This window comes from Amblyraja radiata, chromosome 29 (assembly GCF_010909765.2).
Source record: "Amblyraja radiata isolate CabotCenter1 chromosome 29, sAmbRad1.1.pri, whole genome shotgun sequence".
NCBI lineage: Eukaryota > Metazoa > Chordata > Chondrichthyes > Rajiformes > Rajidae > Amblyraja > Amblyraja radiata.
The window spans coordinates 32,062,630-32,086,095 of NC_045984.1; the positions used below are offsets into that span (position 1 = coordinate 32,062,630).

The following is a 23,466-nucleotide window of genomic DNA, read 5'->3' on the forward strand; positions in this document are numbered from 1 at the left end:
AAGTCACTCCCTCTTCTCCCCTTTCCCAAAAGGTACGAGGCACAGAAGCATGAAAGCGCACACCTCCAGATTCAGGGGCAGTTTCTTCCCAGCTGTTATCAGACAACTGAACCATCCTATCACCAACTAGAGAGCGGTCCTGACCTCCCATTTACCTCATTGGTGACCCTCGGACTATCTTTAATCGGATTTTACTGGACTTACCCTTGCACTAAACGTTATTCCCTTTATCCTGTATCTGTACACTGCGAATGGCTCGATTGTAATCATGTCTTGTCTTTCAGCTGACTGGTTAGCACGTAACAAAAGCTTTTCACTGTACCTCAGTACACGTGTCAATAAAGAGATGCAGCTTTGTAGATTATTTGGCTTCTGTAAATCGTCCCTAGTGTGTGGGATAGTATTAGTGTATGGATGATCGATGGTCGATGGTGACTCGATGGGCTGAAGGGCCTGTTTCCATGCTTTATCTGTAAACTAAAGTCATTCCGCATCTCTGGAGAACATGGACAGGTGACGCTTTGGGTCGGGACCTTTCTTCAGACCCAACCCGGAACGTCACCTTTTCATTTTCTCCCGAGATGCTGCCTGACCCGCTGAGTTACTCCTACATTTTGCGTCTATCTTCAGTGTAAACCAGCATCTGCAGTTCCTTCCTTCACATATTTGTAGATCCATCACCCAGTGTTAAGGCAAAACATTCAAGGACCTATCCCCAATGTGAGGACCTATCCCCAATAGAGTTGCTGCCTCACAGCGTCAGAGGCCCCGGTTCGATCCTGACTACGGGCGCTGTCTGTACGGAGTTTTGTCCGTTCTCCCTGTGACCTGCATGGGTTTTCTCCAGGTGCTCTGGTTTCCTCCCACACTCCAAAGGCGTACAGGTTTGTAGGTTATAATTGGCTTCTGTAAATTGCGTGTGTGTGTGTGGTGTGTGTGTGTGTGTGTGTGTGTGTGTGTGTGTGTGTGTGTGTGTGTGGTGTGTGTGTGTGTGTGTGTGTGTGTGTGTGTGTGGTGTGTGGTGTGTGGTGTGTGTGGTGCGAGTGCGTGCGAGTGCGTGTATGTGTGTGTGTGTGTGTGTGGTGTGTGTGGTGCGAGTGCGTGTATGTGTGTGAGCGTTAGTGTACGGAGTGATCGCTAGTCGGTGGACCCGCTGACGGACCCGTTTCCGCGCTGTATCTCTAAACTCCAACAGTTAACGGTGAGCCTCACCTTTCACACACGCGTACGGTCCAGGCAGCTATAATCCAGGAGGAGATGCTGAAGACCAGGAGCACTGTCCCCGGGCAAATGGTCATCAGAGTTTTCATAACAAAGCGGGTGTTGAAGTTGATCTTGTTGAGCGCCCCGATGCTTCTGGACGAGGCGTCGGTAAAGAGCTTACTGTGAAGCAACATGACCCGGGCAATGAGATAGAGGCGCAGGAACATGGGGATGGAGAGTATGATGTCCACGTCTGCGTTGGCCATTGACGTGGTGTAGCTGAAGGCCAGGCGGGCGGTCCATGTGAAGATGTACTGTCCGGGGATGGGGTGGATCGCACACACCAGCAGCTCCAAACAGATGAAGAATATCCTCTCGTAGGTCATGGCTATTCTCCAGTCATCTGCTCCGTTGTCCACCATGAACAGCTGGGAGCAAAGAAGAAGCAGAGGGTGGAATTTAGCGCTAGGCATTCATCTCCACGGCAACTCCCTGTTCCCCGTTGTGTGGCCACTGGTTCTTGCCACCAATTGTCCTACATTGATGTTCACCGTTTGATCATGAACTTGGCACGGAAAGACCTTTCCAAAACCCAAACATGTGGACGTGCCGACCAACTATCCCCATTAGTCTACTCACCGTAACCTATAACATCAAACATCATAACATGAAACTTGTTAAGGGCTTGGACACGCTGGAGGCAGGAAACATGTTCCCAGTGTTGGGAGAGTCCAGAACCAGGGGCCACACACAGTTTAAGAATAAGGGGTAAGCCATTTAGAATGGAGACGAGGAAACACTTTTTCTCACAGAGAGTGGTGAGTCTGTGGAATTCTCTGCCTCAGAGGGCGGTGGAGGCCGGTTCTCTGGATGCTTTCCAGAGAGAGCTAGATAGGGCTCTTAAAGATAGCGGAGTCAGGGGATATGGGGAGAAGGCAGGAACGGGGTACTGATTGGGGATGATCAGCCATGATCACATTGAATGGCGGTGCTGGCTCGAAGGGCCGAATGGCCTACTCCTGCACCTTTGATGAGCGTTTGGCGACACTGGGCCTGTACTCGCGACAGTTTAGAATAATGAGGGGCGACCTCATTGAAACGTACCGAATGATGAAAGGCCTGGATAGAGTGGATGTGGAGAGGATGTTTCCACTAGTGGGAGAGTCTAGGACCAGAGGGCACAGACTCAGAATTAAAGGATGTTCTTTTAGGAAGGAGATGAGGAGGAATTTCTTTAGTCAGAGGGTGGTGAATCTGTGGAATTCTTTGCCACAGAAGGCTGTGGAGGCCACGTCAGTGGATATTTCGTGCTTTAGTTTCCCACTGTGGGTAGAAAGCCTTTTATCGGTGATGCATCACAGCACGGTTTGGGAACAGCTCCATCCAAGGCACCAACAAATTGCAGAGAATTGTGGACGCAGCCCAGACCATCACACAAACCAACCTCCCTTCCATTGACTCCATCTACACCTCACGCTGCCTCGGCAAGGCCAGCAGCATCATCAAGGACCAGTGTCGCCCCCGGTCACTCCCTCTTCTCCCCTCTCCCATCGGGCATGAGGTACAGAAGTGTGAAAATGAACGCACACCTCCAGATTCAGGGACAGTTTCTTCCCGGCTGTTATCAGGTGACTGAACCGTCCTCTCACCAACTAGGGAGCAGTCCTGACCTCCCATCTACCTCATTGGAGATCCTTTGAACTGTCTTTAATCGGATTTTATTTTGCACTAGATGATATTTCCTTTATCCTGTATGTCTACACTGTGGACGGTTTGGTTGTAATCATGTGTTGTCTTTCCGCTAACTGGATAGCACGCAACAAAAATCTTTTCACTGTACCTCGGTACACGTGACAATAAGCTGAACCAACTGACCGCTCCTCAACAGACCACTCGAGACCACTCGAGCTTGAGGAAGATGAGGAGGAATTTCTTTAGTCAGAGGCTGGTGAATCTGTGGAATTCTTTGCCACAGAGGGCTGTGGAGGCCAAGTCAGTGGATATATTTAAGGCAGGGATAGATAGATTCTTGATTAGTACGGGTGTCAGAGGTTATGGGGAGAAGGCAGGAGAATGGGGTTAGGAGGAGGGAGAGATAGATCGGCCACGATTGAATGGCGGAGTAGACTCGATGGGCCGAACGGCCTAATTCCGCTCCTATCGCTTAAGATTGTGATTAACCTTACTGCGGGCATGTGTTATCTGTACATCAATTCCACCAGCTCCTTTAATCATCTTGGACATCTCAATTCAATTGCAAAATGGAACAGTGGAGAGCCACAGCGGTTAAACGACAAAAATAATCAACGGAGATTTTCTCCTTTGCTCTGATTCTTCCCCGTGTATCGTTAGATCTCAAACACCATCTTGTTCTGAGGCAAGGCCGTTGTTGAAGCCTCGCTCACCCCTTCCTCACCCCTTCTGTGGACACCACCAAGTGTTGCCACTGCTCCTGGTTCCCCGGCAGCACGCTGGCGCAGCGGTAGAGTTGCTGCCTTGCAGCGCTTGCAGCGCCGGAGACCCGGGTTCCATCCCGACCCCGAGTGCTGTCTGTGCGGAGTTCGCACGTTCTCCCCGTGACCACGTGGGTTTTCTCCGAGATCTTCGGTTTCCTCCCACACTCCAAAGACGTACAGGTTTGCAGGTTAATTGGCTTGGTATGAATGTAAAATTGTCCCTAGTGTGTGTAGTGTGTGTTAGTGTGCGGGGATCGCTGGTCGGTGCGGACTCGGTGGGCTGAAGGGCCTGTTTCTGTGCTGTATCTCTTCCTTCGTTTATCGTACTAGTGGGACAAGTTTAGTTCACCACTCCAGTCATTTCTCTTGCATCTTTACAGCACCCTTTCCATGACTATTCATAACTTATTTTGCACAAAATCCACCCAATCCCACCCACCCCCCCTCCCCCAATCCTTACATCTTTATAATTGTAGGTACACAAAATTGCTGGGGAAACTCAGCGGGTGCAGCAGCATCTATGGAGCGAAGGAAATAGGCGACGTTTCGGGCCGAAACCCTTCTTCAGACTGATGGGGGGTGGGGGGGGGGGAGAAGGAAGGAAAAGGGCAGGAGGAGGAGGAGCCTGAGGGCGGGCGGATGGTAGGGTGGGAGGAGACAGCTAGAGGGTTAAGGAAGGGGAGGAGACAGCAAGGGCTAGCAAAATTGGGAGAATTCAATGTTAATGCCATCCGGACGCAAGGTCCCCAGATGGAATATGAGGTGCTGTTCCTCCAATTTCCACTGTTGCTCACTCTGGCAATGGAGGAGACCCAGGACAGAGAGGTCGGATTGGGAATGGGAGGGGGAGTTGAAGTGCTGAGCCACCGGGAGTTCAGGTAGGTTATTGCGGACTGAGCGGAGGTGTTCGGCGAAACGATCGCCCAGCCTACGCTTAGTCTCCCCGATGTAAATCAGCTGACATCTTTATAATTGTATTTGTGTGATTGGAACCCTCAAGGAAAGAATACAATTTGCTGCTAAACCGAGATAGTTTCGGGTTTTTTTAGAGATACAGCAGGGCAACAGGCCCTTCGGCCCACCAAATCCAGGCCGACCAACGAACACCCCCACACTAGTGTTCAAGAAGGAACTGCAGATGCTGGAAAATCGAAGGTAGACAAAAATGCTGGAGAAACTCAGCGGGTGCGGCAGCATCTATGGAGCGAAGGAAATAGGCAACGTTTCGGGCCGAAACCCAGAAGGAAATAGGCAACGTTTCGGGCCGAAACCCGGAAGGGTTTCGGCCCGAAACGTTGCCTATTTCCTTCGCTCCATAGATGCTGCTGCACCCGCTGAGTTTCTCCAGCATTTTTGTCTACCCTCACACTAGCTCTTTACACACTAGGGACAATTTACAATTTACAGAAGCCAATAAACCTACAAACCCGCACGTCTTTGGGATGTGGGAGGAAACCAGAGCACCCGGAGAAAACCCACGCGGTCACAGGGAGAACGTACAAACTCCACACAGACAGCACCTGTAAGGCAGCAACTCTACCGCTGCACCACCATGCCGCCCTTTATTTTAATCTTTCTTTCTTTCTTTATTTCCTTATTTATTTATATTAGAAGGTCATGTACAGTCGTATAAACCATGGTATATAACATAACACATTTCGTGTACAACTTCTTGTTTTAAATATAACAATAGAAAAATAATAGCTGCAAGAAAAGAAGAAAGAAGAAGAGATTAAGGAAGATAGTGATGTGTAGGCCCCAAAAGTTAACAATTGGTAATAGATAGATAGATAGATAGATAGATAGATAGATAGATAGATAGATAGATAGATAGATAGATAGATAGATAGAGAGAAAGAGCCCATAGAGATGTAGAAAGAAAAGATAAGCCCAGAAATGAAAAGAAACAAGCAAAAAAAATAAATAAATAATATTTTTTTAAAAATCAAACAAAAAAAAGAGAGAAAAGAAGAAAAAAGGGAAAAGAAGAAACAGAACAGGAAATAAAAGGGAGATACCTACTTCATAAGTTTCCATACCCCACACCCAGTTCTGAAACGGTTAATTACCAGAGTTATGTTGCACCATATTATACTTGTCCATGCCGCCCTTTAGGATAAAGATCTGTCTGTGTTACATAACATTAAGGAATCAAGGGATATGTGGAAAAAGCAGGAACGGGGTACTGATTTTGGATGATCAGCCATGATCATTTTGATTGGTGGTACTGGCTCGAAGGGCCGAATGGCCTACCCCTGCACCCATTTTTCCATGTTTCTATTGGGGGGGGGGGGACGGAATCGAGTCAAGGAGATGAAATTCATGTCTGTTTTGGAGAGTATGTGACTTGAATTTTGCGGCCGAAATTTGGTGTCATTGACGTCAGGTGGATTGAGTTTTGGAAACAAAGAGCGAGGCACAGATGCGACGATGATCACGCAGTTAGCCTGAGCAGCCGCGCATGCATTCCTGCACCTCAGAGCCCACTTCCCATTAAGTTGATGGTAACATCGTTATTCTGTTACTAGTTCATTAAGCAGAGGAGGCGTGGACTGATGCAGGGATGGAAAGTAGATTGCTCCGATGTTATTCACGGCGTAGCAATCGAAACTCATCTGTATCTTGAGTGAACAGTGATTCTAGTTGTAATCAATGGGGGCATTCGACTGGGTATTACTCCTGCCGTCAGGAGAGTCGACCTCAGTGGCGTCCTTGAAAGTGGCGGCACAGGTAGATGGGGTGGTCAAGAAGGCCTTGCTCAGTCAGAGTATTACATACAGGAGGTAGACAAAAGTGCTGGAGAAACTCAGCCGGTGCAGCAGCATCTATGGAGCGAAGGAAATAGGCAACGTTTCGGGACGAAACCCTTGAAGGAAATAGGCAACGTTTCATTTCTGGGCTTATCTTTTGTTTCTACATCTCTATGGGCTCTTTCTCTCTATCTATCCACAAACTACCAATTGTTAACTTTTGGGGCCTACACATCACTATCTTACTTAATCTCTTCTTCTTTCTTCTTTTCTTGCAGCTATTATTTTTCTATTGTTATATTTAAAACAAGAAGTTGTACACGAAATGTGTTATGTTATATGCCATGGTTTATACGACTGTACATGACTTCTAATATAAATAAATAAAGAAATAAAGAAAGAAAGAAAGATTAAAATAAAGGGCGGCATGGTGGTGCAGCGGTAGAGTTGCTGCCTTACAGGTGCTGTCTGTGTGGAGTTTGTACGTTCTCCCTGTGACCGCGTGGGTTTTCTCCGGGTGCTCTGGTTTCCTCCCACATCCCAAAGAGAGTGCGGGTTTGTAGGTTTATTGGCTTCTGTAAAATGTAAATTGTCCCTAGTGTGTAAAGAGCTAGTGTGAGGGTAGACAAAAATGCTGGAGAAACTCAGCGGGTGCAGCAGCATCTATGGAGCGAAGGAAATAGGCAACGTTTCGGGACGAAACCCTTGAGGGAAATAGGCAACGTTTCGGGACGAAACCCGGAAGGGTTTCGTCCCGAAACGTTGCCTATTTCCTTCGCTCCATAGATGCTGCTGCACCCGCTGAGTTTCTCCAGCATTTTTGTCTACGCACCTGATATTAGTTCACCTTAGTTTAGAGATACAGCGTGGAAAACAGGCCCATCGATCCACTGAGTCGCGCCGACCAGCGATCACCCCGCACACTTACGCTATCCTACACGAACCTCGGACTATCAGTCTGAAGAAGGGTTTCGGCCCGAAACGTCGCCTATTTCCTTCGCTCCATAGATGCTGCTGCACCCGCTGAGTTTCTCCAGCACTTTTGTCTACCTTCGATTATCCAGCATCTGCAGTTCCTTCTTAAACATATTACATACAGAAGTTGGTAGGTCAGAGTGTTTAAGAAGGAACTGCAGATGGTGGAAAATCAAAGGTAGACAAAAAATGCTGGAGAAACTCAGCGGGTGCAGCAGCATCTAAGGAGAGAAGGAAATAGGCAACGTTTCGGGCTGAAACCCTTGAAGGAAATAGGCAACGTTTCGGGCCGAACCCCTTCTTCAGACTCTATCTTGGGACGTCATGTCACTGGTCAATCGCACAGGACATTGGGTGAGGCCACATTTCCTGCCACATAGTCACCCTGTTGTAGGGTAAGATTCGTTAAGCTGGAAAGGGCACACAGAAGATTTACAAGGTCGTTGCCAGGACTCGTGGGCCTGAGCTACTGGGAGGGGGTTGAGCCGGCGAGGACTTTTTCCTTGGAGCGCAGGAGGATGAGCAGACGTTACGAGGCCTTCTACCCCCAAACCTCCAGACTCAGGAACAGTTTCATTCCCAGAGCTATAGCGGCTCTGAACCGGCCCTGCTGAGTGCCCCCCATCCCCTCACGGACTGTCTCCCTCGGATGGTCACGTCACACAGACACATCTGCACTTTAGTCTGTTTGAACTGTTTTGACTATTTTACTGTTCTTTTACAAACCATGTTGTCGGGGATATCTAAATCTAAATATTATTAGTTATTATGTTATGGCACCAAATCTCGTTGCTCTTGTGTGCAATGACAATAAAATATATTATTATTATTATTATTATTATTAGTGATCTTGTAGAGATGTACAAGATCATGAAAGGAATAAAATGGGTAAATGCACCGTCTTTAACCCAGTGTGGGGGAGTCGAGAAGCAGAGGACATAGGTTTAAGGTGAGCAGGAAAAGATTTAACAGGAACCTGAGATACAACTTTCTTTTTACACAATGGGTGATAGGTTTATGGAACGAGCTGCCAGAGGAGGTAGTTAAGGCAGGTATGATCACAGCATTGTAGAAACATTTGGTCAGGTACGTGGATAGGACAAGGTTTAGAGGGATATGGGCCAAACGCAGGCAGGTGGGACTAGTGTAGATGGGGCATGGTTTTATTGGCGTGGGCAAGATGGGCTGAAGGGCCTGTTTCCACACTGTGTGACTCTATGACTATGTGTCGGGTCAAATGGGATGATGTCCTTCCTCAGGCATCAAAGGGAAACTTGGGCAATGGTGGTTGGCACGCAACAAAAGCTTTTCACTGTACCTCGGTACACGTGACAATAAAGGGGTCCTCTTCCCCCCCTCCCTCTCCCCCCACTCGCAATCACTCCACTGCACCCGTTCGATCCGAACTACAGGCGCTGTCCATACGGAGTTTGCACGTTCTCCCTGTGACCCGCGTGGGTTTTCTCCGGGTGTTCCGGTTTCCTCCCACATTCAAAAGACGTACAAGTTTGTAGGTTAATTGGCTTCGGTGAATGGGGGGGGGGGGGGGCATGGAGAGAGAGGAAGACGGTGTGTGGGGTAATGTACAGGGTGATCGCTTGCCAGCTCTGACTCGATGGGCCGAATGGCCTGTTTCCGCGCTGTATCTCTATACTACACTAAATTAAACTACATTTCTAGAAGCCAATTAACCCACAAACCTCCCACTATCCAAAGACGTGTGGGTTTGCAGGTTAGTTTTCTACTGCAAATTGTAATTTGTCTTTTAAAGAGTGTAAGAAGGTTTACACCGAAGATAGACACAAAATGCTGGAGTATCTCAGCGGGAAAGACAGCATCTCTGGAGAGAAGGAATAGGTGACGTTTCTGGTCGAGACCCTTCTTCAGACGCAAGGAGTCTTTTAAATATTTGTTCCTCCATCTCCTTTCTGTTTTTCAAATGAGGTTTTCAACTTTGATTGACAAGAGTGGAAGGCGACGTTTCCGCACTGCCCTCAGTGCAAGAGTAACGTGTTTCTGAAGCACTGCAGCAAAATCTCTCTGGACTGACATCACATTATCTGCAGAGTCAGCCCAGCACGGGATGGATGCTGCATCAAGCAGCCCTGAGAGACTGGGGTGGTGGGGGCAGAGATGTGTGTGTGTGTGTGTGTGTGTGTGTGTGTGTGTGTGTGTGTGTGTGTGTGTGTGTGTGTGTGTGTGTGTGTGTGTGTGTGTGTGTGTGTGTGTGTGTGTATGTGTATGTGTGTATATATATATGTGTGTATGTGTGTGTGTGTATGGGTGTGCATGTGTGTGTGTGTGTGTGTCTGCATGTGTGTGTGTGTGTGTATCTATGTGTGTGTGTGTGTGTGTGTGTGTGTACGTGTGTGTGTACGTGTGTATGTGTGTGTGTGTGTGTGTGTGTGTGCATGTGTGTGTGCATGTGTGTGTGTGTGCGTGTGTGTGTGTGTGAGTGCATGTTTGTGTGTGTGTGTGTGTGTGCGTGTGTGCGTGTGTGCGCGTGAGCGTGGGCGTGTGTGCGTGTGCGTGTGCGTGTGCATGTGTGTGTGTGCGTGTGTGTGTGTGGATATATGATACTGCAAGATATTCTAGAGACAACAATGAGATCTCTCAGCTTTGTAAAAGCGTGTCAGGGAATGTTGGAGTCAAGACTGTCGTCCATTCAGTGACTGGGCTGCAGTTAAATAATTGAGAACATTGCTTGTGACGGGGAACAATGGCGGTGAGTTTTAATCTGGGGTCAGGGGTTTCTGACAATAGAAGTGAAAGCAAATTGATTTATTGCCGTGCGACTGGTCCAGGCGCGCATACGTTTCCACGCCAATAGACAGACTAGGTCTGAGCTTCTAACATTTGTTTTAATATTTAGTTCAGTTTAGTTTAGAGATACAGCGTGGAAACAGACCCTTCGGCCCAACGAGTCCGTGCCGACCAGCGATCAGCCGTTCACACTTGTTCTATCCTACACACTAGGGGGGCAATTTACAGAGGGCCACTTAACCTGCAAGCACACACACACACGTCTTTGGGATGTGGGAGGTAACCGGAGCGCCACGAGAAAAAACCCCCCCGGTCACAGGGAGAACGTGCAAACTCCACGCCGACAGCATCTGTCGTCAGGAATGAACCCAGGTCTCTGGCGCTGAGAGGCAGCAACTCTACACTGTGCCACCGTGCTTCCCCAATGATATATCCGAGGACTCTGTGAGAAACTAGAACAGAAATTGCAAGAGTCGTCGCTGAGATTTCAGAACGAGTGATGGAATGGGTAACGTTTGGTTTAGTTTAGGGAGACAGTGTGGAAACAGGCCCTTTGGCCCACCGAGACCACACCGACCAGCGATCCCCGCACGTGAATGCTATCCTACACACACTCGGGATGTGGGAGGAAGCCGGAGCACCCGGAGAAAACCCACGCAGGTCACGGGGAGAACGTGCAAACTCCGTACAGGCAGCACCAGTAGTCAGGATCGAACCCGGGTCTCTGGCGCTGAGAGGCAACAACTCTCCTGCTGCACCACCGTGCTGCCCTTGTGCCACTGCCTCACCTTGCAAGTCCAAGCAAGGGGGAAGACTCCCTCTCTGAAGGACTGGGCCAATGGAAACGGAAGACAGACACAAAATGCTGGAGTAACTCAGCGGGTGCAGCAGCATCTATGGAGCGAAGGAAATAGGCAACGTTTCAGGACGAAACCCATGAAGGAAATAGGCAACGTTTCGGGACGAAACCCGGAAGGGTTTCGGCCCGAAACGTTGCCTATTTCCTTCGCTCCATAGATGCTGCTGCACCCGCTGAGTTTCTCCAGCATTTTTGTCTACCTTCGATTTTTCCAGCATCTGCAGTTCCTTCTTGAACAAATGCTGGAGTAACTCAGCGGGACAGGCAGCATCTCTGGGGAGAAGGAATGGGTGGTAGTGGTATTTTTCGGGTCGAGACCCTTCTTCACACTGAGAGTCGGGGGAGGGGGAAAGGGGAGATGTGGAAGTGTAAGGTGTGAAGACAAGAGATCAAAGGGGATGAAAGTTAAGGAATAGAATAGGTAATTGTCAGCTAAGGGGAAGCTGACAACGAGGCACGCAAAGTAAAATGTAATCAGGAGGGCAGTCAAACTAGTCGGAGGATGGGGGGGGGGGGGCATGGAGAGAGAGGAAGACGGGATAGGGTTGCGGGAAAGAGAGAGGATGGTTGCACAAGGCAAGGCCGCCGCGCGTAGATCCCGCAGATGTTGCAACGTTAGAAACACCGCAATTAATGTGTTAACTGTAAACTCTTGTCAACAGCAGTGAAACAATTGAGCAGGTGATCCCTCTTGTTGAGGGTCTGTCATTTGAACCTGGCTCCAGGACAATCATGTGTGGGAAGGAACTGCAGATGCTGGTTTAAACCAGAGATACACCCACAAAAAGCCGGAGTAACTCAGCAGGACAGGCAGCATGAATGAAAGATATGCAAATAAAGTAACGATGATGAGGGGCTTGGGTGTGGGGAACAGCATCTGATATTTTGCCTGGGCAGCTTACAGCCCAGTGGTATGAATATTGCTTTGTCTGACTTCAGGTAGCCCCTCTCTCTCTCCATCCCTCCCCCACCCAAGTCGCACTAGCTTCTCACATTCACCTTACAAACAGCTTATGTCCTTTACCATGTTTAAGAAGGAACTGCAGATGCTGGAACAATCGAAGGTAGACAAAAATGCTGGAGAAACTCAGCGGGTGAGGCAGCATCTACGGAGCGAAGGAATGGGTGACGTTTCGGGTCGAGACTGATGAGGGGATGGTGGGGGGGGGGGGGGCGGGAAGAAGAAAGGAAGAGACGGAAACGGTGGGCTGTGGGGGAGCTGGGAAGGGGAGGGGAAGGAGGGAGAAAGCAGGGACTACCTGAAATTGGAGAAGTCAATGTTCATACCGCTGGGGTGTAAACTACTCAAGTGAAATATGAGGTGCTGTTCATCCAATTTGCGGTGGGACTCACTTTCATTTATCATCGATACTTTATCGTACATCTTTCATTCATTATTCTTTATTTCTCCACATCACCGTCTCTGCCTCTCGATTCCCTTACTTATCCCTAACCAGTCTGAAGAAGGGTCTAGTCCCGAAACGCCACCCGTTCCTCCTCTCCAGAGATGCTGCCCGTCCCGCTGAGTTACTCCAGCATTTTGTGGAAAATCATACCAGGAGAATCATCTTGGATTAAGGTCTCGGCTCTCGGGACAGGAACATCCTCCTGCGCTAATGGTGAAAGTGATAGCCTCTCAGACACAGCTGACATCTAATATACAGGGAGATAAATATTTAACACGGTGAGCACTGAAACAGGAAATGCAAGTGATAGACCTGTCAAGGAGATTGGCCGGGAATTATTTTAATGGGAATGTTTTTCAATTAACATGAATGTTTAGACATTAATCTTCAACAAGATGTTTCACTGCATATATTAACATGTTTTACGCATTATTTCAGTGATGTTAACTTTCACATCTCGCAACTGAGTGCTGGGATCAACACTCGGTGTGGTATAGTTCAGACATACAGCGCGGAAACAGGCCCTTCGGCCCACCGAGTCCGTGCCGACCAGCGATCCTCGCACACTAACACTATCCTGCAAACACACACCAGGGACAATTTACACACATTTTACACCAAGCCAATTAACCTTCAAACCTGCACGTCTTTGGAGTGCGGGAGGAAAACGAAGATCTCCGAGAAAACCCACGCACGTCACGGGGAGAACGTGCAAACTCCGTACAGACAGCATGTGTATTCGGGACCGAACCCGGGTCTCTGGGGCTGTGAGGCAGCAACTCTTCCGCTGCGCCACTGTGCAGCCCAATTTGGCATGAAAGAGGGTCTGAAGAAGGGTTTCAGCCCGAAACGTTGCCTATTTCCTTCAGGGTTTCGGCCCGAAACTTTGCCTATTTCCTTCGCTCCATAGATGCTGCTGCACCCGCTGAGTTTCTCCAGCATTTTTGTCTACCTTGGCTTGAAAGAGGATGTTTTTATGGATCGGTTGAAGCTGGCTGAGGCGAGGAGACAGAAAAATATTCTTTGGGGGGGGGTGAAGAGGATTGAGAATTGATAATGGGGGCCCCACTGAAATTCAGAAGGAAACGGCTACTTTGGGCAGGACTATTAGATAAATATTCTCCACCAAGGATGCGTCACTCGTGTATAAAATCATGAGGGGAATAGATCGGGTAGATGCACAGAGTCTCTTGCCCAGAGTAGGGGAATCGAGACCAGAGGACATAGGTTTAAGGTGAAGGGGAAGAGATTTAATAGGAATCTGAGGGGTAACTTTTACACACAAAGGGTGGTGGGTGTATGGAACGAGCTACCAGAGGAGGTAGTCGAGGCTGGGACTATTCCAATGTTTAAGTAAGAGTTGAACAGGTACATGGATAGGACAGGTTTGGAGGGATATGGACCAAATGTAGGTAGGTGGGATTAGTGTAGATGGGAATTGTTGGGCAGTGTGGGCAAGTTGGGCCGAAGGGCCTGTTTCCACACTGTATCGCTCCCTAGACCATCCTCTCACCTTGTACCCACTGATCTCTCTGGAGGTCGTTTAACACTCTGATTATCTGTGCCGTGACCCACATCATTCCACTCCACTCATCGCCCTCTATGAATAGGATTAGAGGTCACAGCCTCAAAATTAAAGGACGTTCCTTTAGGAAGGAGATCAGGGGGAATTTCTTTAGTCAGAGGGTGGTGAATCTGTGGAATTCTTTGCCACAGACGGCTGTGGAGGCCAAGTCAGTGGATATATTTTAGGCAGAGATAGATAGATTCTTGATTAGTACGGGTGTCAGGGGTGATGGGGAGAAGGCAGGAGAATGGGGTTAGGAGGAAGAGGTAGATCAGCCACAATTGAATAGCGGAGTAGGCTCGATGGGCCGAACGGCCTAACTCCGCTCCTGTCACTTATGACCTTATGACCCTCCACTCTCTGCCATGCATTGTCCTAGTGTAAAATGTTCAGTTTAGTTTAGTTTAGATACAGCATGGAAACAGGTCCTTCGGCCCATCGAGTCCGCACCTACCACCAATCACCCTGACACCACTGTGGGTCAAAGGCGTTGCTTCTGTGCTATATCTCTAAATCTATACATCTAAGCATCCTTGAATTTAAGATTAGGTTGGTCTAGTTCTGTTTATTAATGTCACGAGGTAAGGTGAAAAGTTATCATGGCTCTTTTTTATGAAAAGCCACAGTTTAAGAATAAGGGGTAAGCCATTTAGAACAGAGGCGAGGAAACACTTTTTCTCACAGAGGGTGGTGAGTCTGTGGAATTCTCTGCCTCAGAGGGCGGTGGAGGCCGGTTCTCTGGATGCTTTCAAGAGAGAGCTAGATAGGGCTTTCAAGAGAGAGCTAGATAGGAATCAGGGGATATGGGGAGAAGGCAGGAACGGGGTACTGATTGGGGATGATCAGCCATGATCACATTGAATGGCGGTGCTGGCTCGAAGGGCCGACTGGCCTACTCCTGTACCTATTATCTATTGTCTATTAAAGCTTTTTTTTGATAGCGTGCTATCCAGTCAGCGGAACGATTCATACATGATTACGATCAAGCCATCTAGGACTTTCGAGACCCTTGATGCAATGTCAATGTAGGAACAGATTCATCTCAAGCCCACCGCAGTGGTTCAAGACGGCTGATCAGTCACACCTTCTCAAGGGCAATGGGAAATAAATTGTCACCTTTGTCGGATACTACAGCCCTGGAAAAAAATTGGTTGCAAAAAAAGCCCCCACACACACCCAATGGTTTAGAGCGTGCGGCAGAGTTGAGAGTTGAACGCGGGGGGGCAGGCGAGGCAAGACGCGGGTTGATTCTTGTCTGTGACCCCGTGACCACTGCCCCCTCACTGTATCAGTCGCTACCTGAGCCGGTTATGGGGAAGGAGGAGAAGACAAGGGGTGGGGGGGGAAGACTCGGAAAGGAAGGTTGATGCCTTACCTGAATCTCACGAGCATGATAGACAATAATGAGACCCAGTAATATTACAGTGGAGAGGCTGATAAGGCATTTGAGTGCGAGGGAGTACAGAGAAGCCTGGAATGCAACGGAGAGAGGTGGTTAGACACAAACACACAACTCCACAGGTACTGCTGGAATATCTCAGCCACTGTCTCTCTAGCAAGGAAGTTCAAACAGAGAGAAAACTTCAGGAGCAATGCGCCCCACCAAAGTTAAACATCGCTGCACCCCACCTACCCTCCTGCCCACCAAACCAAAGACCCTATAGCGGAGCAAGTTAGACCACTCCTGCTACATGCAAGGGGCTGACGTGTAGTACGCAACATAGCGGAACGTGGGCCTTTTTTTCATCCATTTCCGTAACCGGACCCGACCCGACTCGCAGTGTAATCAACGTTGCGGGGGAACAGTTTGTGTTAATAAATTAAAATTCTGAAAATGAGGAGAAGATTTTTACCAAATAACTTTTTATTTATTACAAGGATGTTTCCGTAACCGGCTTCCGTCTCCGCACTAGTATCTTTGCTCCGCTACGGGATCTTTGGTGCGGAGACGGAAGCCGGTTACGGAAATGGGGCCGAAAATTACCCATGAATCGTCGAGTGGTCTATCTTGCTCGCTATAGGATCTTTGCACCAAACCTTGCTCCTGTTAATTCACTCTCTACCAAAGTCCCACCTCACCACTCCACTATTTCTCTCTCTCTCGCATCGCGTTTGCGCTCTTCCCCTGACTATTCAAAGGTTATTAAATTACTATATTTCCCCACCCCCACCAAACAATCTGTTAAACTCAGGGTTACTAAATTTATTTTAGTTTGGTTTAGTTTAGAGAAACAGTGGAAACAGGCCCTTCGGCCCACCGAGTCCGTGCCGACCCACGATCAACAAAATCAATCAGAATTGATTTTCAGGATGGCTTGGTTGATGATTATGCTTTGGCTAAAGGAATACACACTAGTTCCACCCTAAACACACAATGTGGACAATTTACTGAAGCCGATTAGCCTGCACACCCGCATGTGTCTTTGGAGTGTGGGCGGAAACCGGAGCACCCAGAGAAAACCCACGCAGGTCACGGGGAGAGCGTGCAAACTCCGTACAGACAGCACCTGCAGTCAGGATTGAACCCGGGTCTCCGGCGCTGTGCGGCAGCAGCTCTACCCGCTGCACCACCGTGCCGGGCCATCCATTCACACTTTCCCTAAATATAAGGTAGACAAAAATGCTGGAGGAACTCAGCGGGTGAGGCAGCATCTGTGGAACGAAGGACTAGGTGACGTTTCGGGGTCGAGACCCTTCTTCAGACTGGATGTAGAACTGGCTTGGTGGTAGGAGGCAGAGGGTGATAGTGGAGGGTTGCTTTTCACATTGGAGGCCTGTGACCAGTGTTTTACCATAGGGGTCGATGCCCTGTCCTCTGACACTCTTCGCATGTACAAGTGGCTTGTATGAGAGTATAGGTGCCATGATTAGTACATCTGCAGGTGACAACAAAATTGATGGGGGGGGGGGGACCTCATTGAAACTTACCGAATAGTGAAAGGCCTGGATAGAGTGGATGTGGAGAGAATGTTTCCACTAGTGGGAGAGTCTAGGACCAGAGGGCACAGCCTCAGAATTAAAGGACGTACCTTTAGAAAGGAGCCAAGGTGGTCTTTCTTAAGCTGGAGGGTGGTGGATCTGTGGAATTCTTTGCCAATGAAGGCTGTGGAGGCCAAGTCAGTGGATATTTTTGGTCTGGTCTGGTTTAGTTTAGTTTGGTTTAATTTTTGACACAAAATGTATTTGTTGTTTGAAATGAGCTGCCAGAGGAGGTGGTGAGGTAGGAACATCACATTGAGGAGGCATTGGGGACTGGTGCTTGAATGAGTAAGACATGGGTGGATATGGAATTAATGGAGGCATGTAGGATTAATATGAGGGCATGAAGGCCGGCATAGACACGATGGGCCGAAAGGCCTGTTTCTAGGCTGTACAACTCTATGGTTCAGGGGCCATATCTCCAGCAGTGCAGTGGCCCTTTAATACTGCACTGCATAGTCTGCCTGGGTTATCTGTACATGTCTCTGGAATGAGAGTTTCCATTCCACTCATAGGCGAGATTCATCAGTTCATGTGATAGGAGCAGAATTAGGCCATTCGGCCCATCAAGTCTTCTCTGCCATTCAATCATGGCTGATCGATCTCTCCATCCTAACCCCATTTTCCTGCCTTCTCCCCATAACCCGACACCCGTACTGATCAAGAATCTATCTATCTATCTCTGCCTTCAAAATATCCACTGACTTGGCCTCCACAGCCTTGAGGTGACAGAGATTGTCACGGCTGTGGCCATTTGTGGTTGAGTTTTACCCCAAAATCCATCTTGGGTTCGTCAGAATTTTAGGCCAATGCAGGCAACCATGTTTGGACAACCATCCTTTCACCATCCTGTCCCCCCTCCCCCCAATCCCCCCCACTCCCCCCTTCCCCCACCCCCCCCCCCCCCACCTCACCCCCCCCTCCCATCCCCACTCCCCCCTCACCCCCCCCCTCCCATACCCTCACCCCCACCACACATCTCTCTTGTCTCTAAACAATGTTTAGCTTCATCTTCATTAACATGCATAGTATTTACAGCACAGAAACAGGCTATTTGGACAGCACTATAACCCCAATGACAAGCTGGTGCAGTCAGGACACTTGCCACTATGCTATGCTAGGCTAAGCTATGCTATGCTAGGCTAAACTAGGCTATGCTAGGCTATGCTAGGCTATGCTAGGCTAAGCTAGGCTATGCTAGGCTATGCTAGGCTATGCTAGGCTAAGCTAGGCAGCCACACTCACACTCACACAGGAGCGGCAACACGACGCCTCTCATACCCACCACAGAGCAGACAATAACCGGAGCCGACAGCATCTAACCCCCAGACTCGCGTCGCGAACAATCAGGACATTAATGTCAGAGGAGCAAATCTCAGCCACACATCGGAGGACAATTACTTAATTGACTCAACGGGGCAAGTATTAATCACTGGCACACGGCGGGGGCAGATGCGAGTCTCAGACACACACAGACACACTCGAGTAAACCTTGGACTTGCGGCAGCTCGCAAGGTACAACGATAAACCCTGGCTCAAAAAAAAAACCGGTGGGGAAACTCCGACCCTCTGGGACGCTAACCTCAGACGCTGAACGGCCTGTCCCACTTACGTGATTTTTTTCTGCGACTTGCCTGCACCCGTCATAGTCGCAGCAGGTTGCCGAATATGTTCAACGTGTTGAAAATCAGGAAAAAGGAACGGCTCTTTGATCATGTCGACCGTGACGCCTTTATGGTCGCGAGCAGTCGTACCTTTTTCTGGTCGCCGCTGGATTTTCAACACGTTGAAAATTTTCGGCAACCTGCTGCGACTATTGACGGGTGCCGGAAAAATTTGGCGTAAGTGGGACAGGCCCTTAACTTGAAAGGCACACTCGACCTGACACACTGGGGGGTGGGGAGGTGGTGGGGGGCAGTCAGTGTGTTGACCATGGTGGCAGGTCTCAGACTCAGACACAACAGTACCAAGCATAGGGCACACGTTAAAACAGCCAGAACACTAACCTCAGACACACACTTCAGTACACTGTTGGGCGGCAGAATGGAGAGTTTCAAGCACTTTGGAATAAGAAGAAAAATGAGAAAACAAGGGGGCATGGAGACAGCAACGTAGAAGATAGAGACCGAGAAAAAATACAACAGCACGGATAAAACAGTTAAAAGGAAAACGGACTGAGAACACACACACTAAAAATATCACAGGGGGACAAAAAATGCTGGAGGAACTCAGCGGGTGAGGCAGCGTCTATGGAGCGAAGGAATGGGTAACGTTTCGGGCCGAGACCCTTAAGGGTGAGGCAGCGTCTATGGTGCGAAGGAATAGGTGACGTTTCGGGTCGAGACCCGGAAGGGTCTCGACCCGAAACGTCACCTATTCCTTCGCTCCATAGACGCTGCCTCACCCTTAAAGGTGTCGCCTTTTTCCTTCGCTGTCTCACCCGCCGAGTTCCTCCAGTATTTTTTGTCCACCTTCGATTTTCCAGCATCTGCAGTTCCTTCAAGCTGCAAAAATATCACAGTTCGCGTCAGTCGTGAATTCACAGCGCGTTTGTCAGTTGCGGACCTGTCTCCGATTTGTAAATTGACACCGAAAAAACAGGGAACTAATGTGCCCCCCCCCAGTTTGTGCAAAAGACTCCATAACCTGCGGGGGGAAAGAAAAAAAAAGTGTAGGGAGGAACTGCTGGTGCTGATTTACACCAAAGATAGACACAAAATGCTGGAGTGACTCAGCTGGACAGGCAGCATCTCTGGAGAGAAGGAATGGGTGACGTTTTGGGTCGAGACCCTTCTTCAGACTGGGAAGAAACAGGAGGGAAAAAAGGAATCGTTCAGGTATATGGCGCCATTTCAGGTTCATTTTCTGCAGTGACACATTGGGTGGGGGTGTGGGGGGGGCTGCAATAATAAATAGATCTAAGTTTAAAGATTAATCTTTGGGCTTGGGACTGCAGTGAGGGTGAGGGGCCAAAAGATTACTAGCACCCATCAGACGTCTGAAGAAGGGGCTCGAACCGAAACGTCACCCGTTCCTTCTCTCCAGAGATGCTGCCGGTCCCGCTGAGTTCATAAGGTCATAAGGGATAGGAGCAGAATTAGGCCATTCGGCCCATCAAGTCTACTCCGCCATTCAATCATGGCTGATCTATCTCTCCCTCCCAACCCCATTCTCCTGCCTGATAACCAAATAACAATTACAGCACGGAAACAGGCCATCTCGGCCCTTCTAGTCCGTGCCTAACACTTATTCTCACCTGGTCCCATCTACCTGCACTCAGACCATAACCCTCCATTCCTTTCCCGTCCATATACCTATCTCTTCTCACCACACCCTCTGACACCCGTACTGATCAAAATTAGTTGAGTTCCATACTCCGGCATTTTGTGTCTATCTTCGGTGTTAACGAACAACTGCGGTGCCTTACGGCACACTCATCCCCGGGCACTTTGGGCTCCCCGCAGCCAAAACCTTTGAGAGTCAGGAATTTGTATCCTACTCACGAACTGTGCAGCAGCTGCTGCTGTTCGATCTGCTGTGACATACTCCCATAAAACAGCTGAGTGAACCCAGAACATCGACTGCAGTCTGACAAAATGCTGGAGTAACTCAGGCAGCATCTCTGGAGAGAAGGGATGGGTGACATTTCGGGTTGAGACCCTTCTTCAGACTGGGAGTCAGGGGAGAGGGAGATACGGAGATAAGGAGGTGTAAGGTGTGAAAACGATCCAAAGGGGAAACACATAAAATGTAATTAGGGGGACAGTCAGACTGGTTGGAGAACTGGGAAGGGGGAGGGATGGAGAGAGAGGGAAAGCAAGGGTTACTTGAAGTTAGAGAAGTCAATGTTCATACCGCTGGGGTGTAAGATGCCCAAGCGAAATATGAGGTGTTGTTCCTACAATTTGCGCTGGGCCTCACTCTGACAATGGAGGAGGCCCAGGACAGAAAGGACAGATTGGGAATGGGAGGGGGAGTTGAAGTGTTTGGCAACCGGGAGGTCAAGTCTGCAGTGTTTAGATGTACGACTGTAATCAGTCTAGTTGGTAGACGCGCGATTCTATCAGTCTGGAACCTGCTGGATTATGTCTCCAGGGCTTGAGCTATAGGGAGAGGTTGAGCAGGCTTGGGACATTATTCCCTGAAACTTGATTGACACTTCCTTTTAGACTTTAGAGATACAGCGCGGAAACAGGCCCTTCGGCCCACCGAGTCCATGCCGACCAGCGATCGCCGCACACTAACACTATCCAACACTAGGGACAATTTACAAATTTACCGAAGCCAATTAACCTACAAACTTGTACGTTTGGTTTAGTTTGGAGATACGTTGAGGAAACAGGCCCTTCGGCCCACCAAGTCCATGCCGACCAGCGATCGCCACATACTAACGCTGTTCTACACAGTCTAGGGACAATTTTCGATGATACTAAGCCAATTAACCTATGTCTTTGGAGTGTGGGAGGAAACCGGAGCACCCAGAGAAAACCCACAAGGTCACAGAGAGAACGTACAAACTCCGTCCAGACAGCACCCGTCGTCAGGATCGAACCCGGGTCTCTGGCGCCGTGAGGCAGCAACTCTACCGCTGCACCACCGTGGCACCCTGATACGCAGGGGGACGAGGGTTGATCTTATAGAGGCGTACAGAATCATGAGGGTAATAGATCGGGTAGACGCAGAGAGCCTTTGGCCCGGAGTAGGGGAATCGAGAGCCAGAGGACATGGGTTTAAGGTGAGGGGTAAAGTTCTAGTAGGAACCTGAGGGGCAACGTTTATTTACACCAACGCAGTAGAATTATGGAATGAGCTGTTTACAGGAGGTAGTTGATGCAGGGACTATCACAACTTTTGAGAAACATATAGACAGGTGCGTGGATAGCATAGATTTAGAGGGTTATGGGCAAAACTCAGGCAAGTGGGACTAGTGTAGATGGGACATGTTGGTCGACATGGGCAAGTTGGGCCGAAGGGTCTGTTCCCACACTGTAAGACTCTATGACATCTATAACTATGACTCTAAACCTACGGCAATATCACAAAATATCAGTGATCAAAGGCTGATGTCGATTTAATCTCAGTAAGGTGTAGCTTTCACTGCATTACTACAACAAACGTGCAAACTCCACACCGGCAGCACCCGATGTCAGGATTGAACCTGGGTCTCTGGCGCTGGTAGGCGGCAGCTCCACCAGCCGCGCCACCCTTCCTTCATAACACCCTTTGCACATTTTGTGTGCACAACCTCTGGCTGGAAAAACTCCAGCCATCTCTACAGATGAGCCGTAGAAAGCATTTCACAGCACGGTTTGGGAACAGCTCCGCCCAAGACCGCAGGAAATTGCAGAGAATTGTGGACGCAGCCCAGACCATCACACAAACCAACCTCCCTTCCATCGACTCCATCTACACCTCACGCTGCCTCGGCAAGGCCAGCAGCATCATCAAGGACCAGTCTCACCCCCTGGTCACTCCCTCTTCTCCCCTCTCCCATCGGGCAAGAGGTACAGAAGTGTGAAAACGATCGCACACCTCCAGATTCAGGGACAGTTTCTTCCCAGCTGTTATCAGGCAACTGAACCATCCTATCACCAACTAGAGAGCGGTCCTGAACTACTATCTACCTCATTGGAGAGCCTCAAACTATTTTTGAACACTTTACTGGACTTGATGTGACACTAAAGGATATTCCCTTATCATGTTTAAGAAAGAACTGCAGATGCTGGACAATCGAAGGTAGACAAAAATGCTGGAGAAACTCAGCGGGTGAGGCAGCATCTATGGAGCACAGGAATAGGCAACATTTCGGGTTGAAGTCTGAAGAAGGGTCTCGACCCAAAACGTTGCCTATTTCCTTCGCTCCATAGATGCTGCCGCACCCGCTGAGTTTCTCCAGCATTCTTGTCTACTTTCCATTTTACAGCTTCTGCAGTTGCTTCTTAAACAAGAATAGTCCGAGGGTCACCAATGAGGTGGATAGTAGTTCAGCACCGCTCTCTGGTTGTGGTAGGATGGTTCAGTTGCCTGATAACAGCTGGGAAGAAACTGTCCCTGAATCTGGAGGTGTGCGTTTTCACACTTCTGTACCTTTTGCCTGATGGGAGATGGGTGTGACTGGTCCTTGATGATGCTGCTGGCCTTGCCGAGGCAGCGTGAGGTGTAGATGGAGTCAGTGGAAGGGAGGTTGGTTTGTATGATGGTCTGGGCTGCGTCCACAATTCAACGCAATTTTCTTGTGGTCTTGGATGGAATCAAACCCTTGTAACAGCATGGATTCTGAGCCAGGTAAAGTCATAAGGTCATAAGTGACAGGAGCAGAATTAGGCCATTCGGCCCATCGAGTCTACTCCGCCATTCAGTCATGGCTGATCTATCTCTCCCTCGTAACCCCATGCTCCTGCTTTCTCCACATAACACCTTGACACCCACACTAATCCATCTCTTCTTTAAAAATATCAATTGACTTGGCCTCCACAACCGACTGTAGCAAAGAACAGAAACATAGAAA

General features: G+C 49.0%; 1 protein-coding gene across 1 annotated transcript in view; it reads right to left on the reverse strand.

The window, feature by feature from the left end:
- kcnn1 (potassium calcium-activated channel subfamily N member 1) overlaps positions 1-23,466 on the reverse strand; it is a 90,209-nt gene that overhangs the window by 20,402 nt on the left and 46,341 nt on the right. Inside the window, exons 3-4 of the mRNA XM_033047209.1 lie at positions 15,355-15,450; positions 1,213-1,631 (exon numbers count right to left, since the gene is read on the reverse strand). Of these exons, the coding sequence (XP_032903100.1) occupies positions 1,213-1,631; positions 15,355-15,450 (515 nt within the window). The remainder of the gene's footprint in view (positions 1-1,212; positions 1,632-15,354; positions 15,451-23,466) is intronic.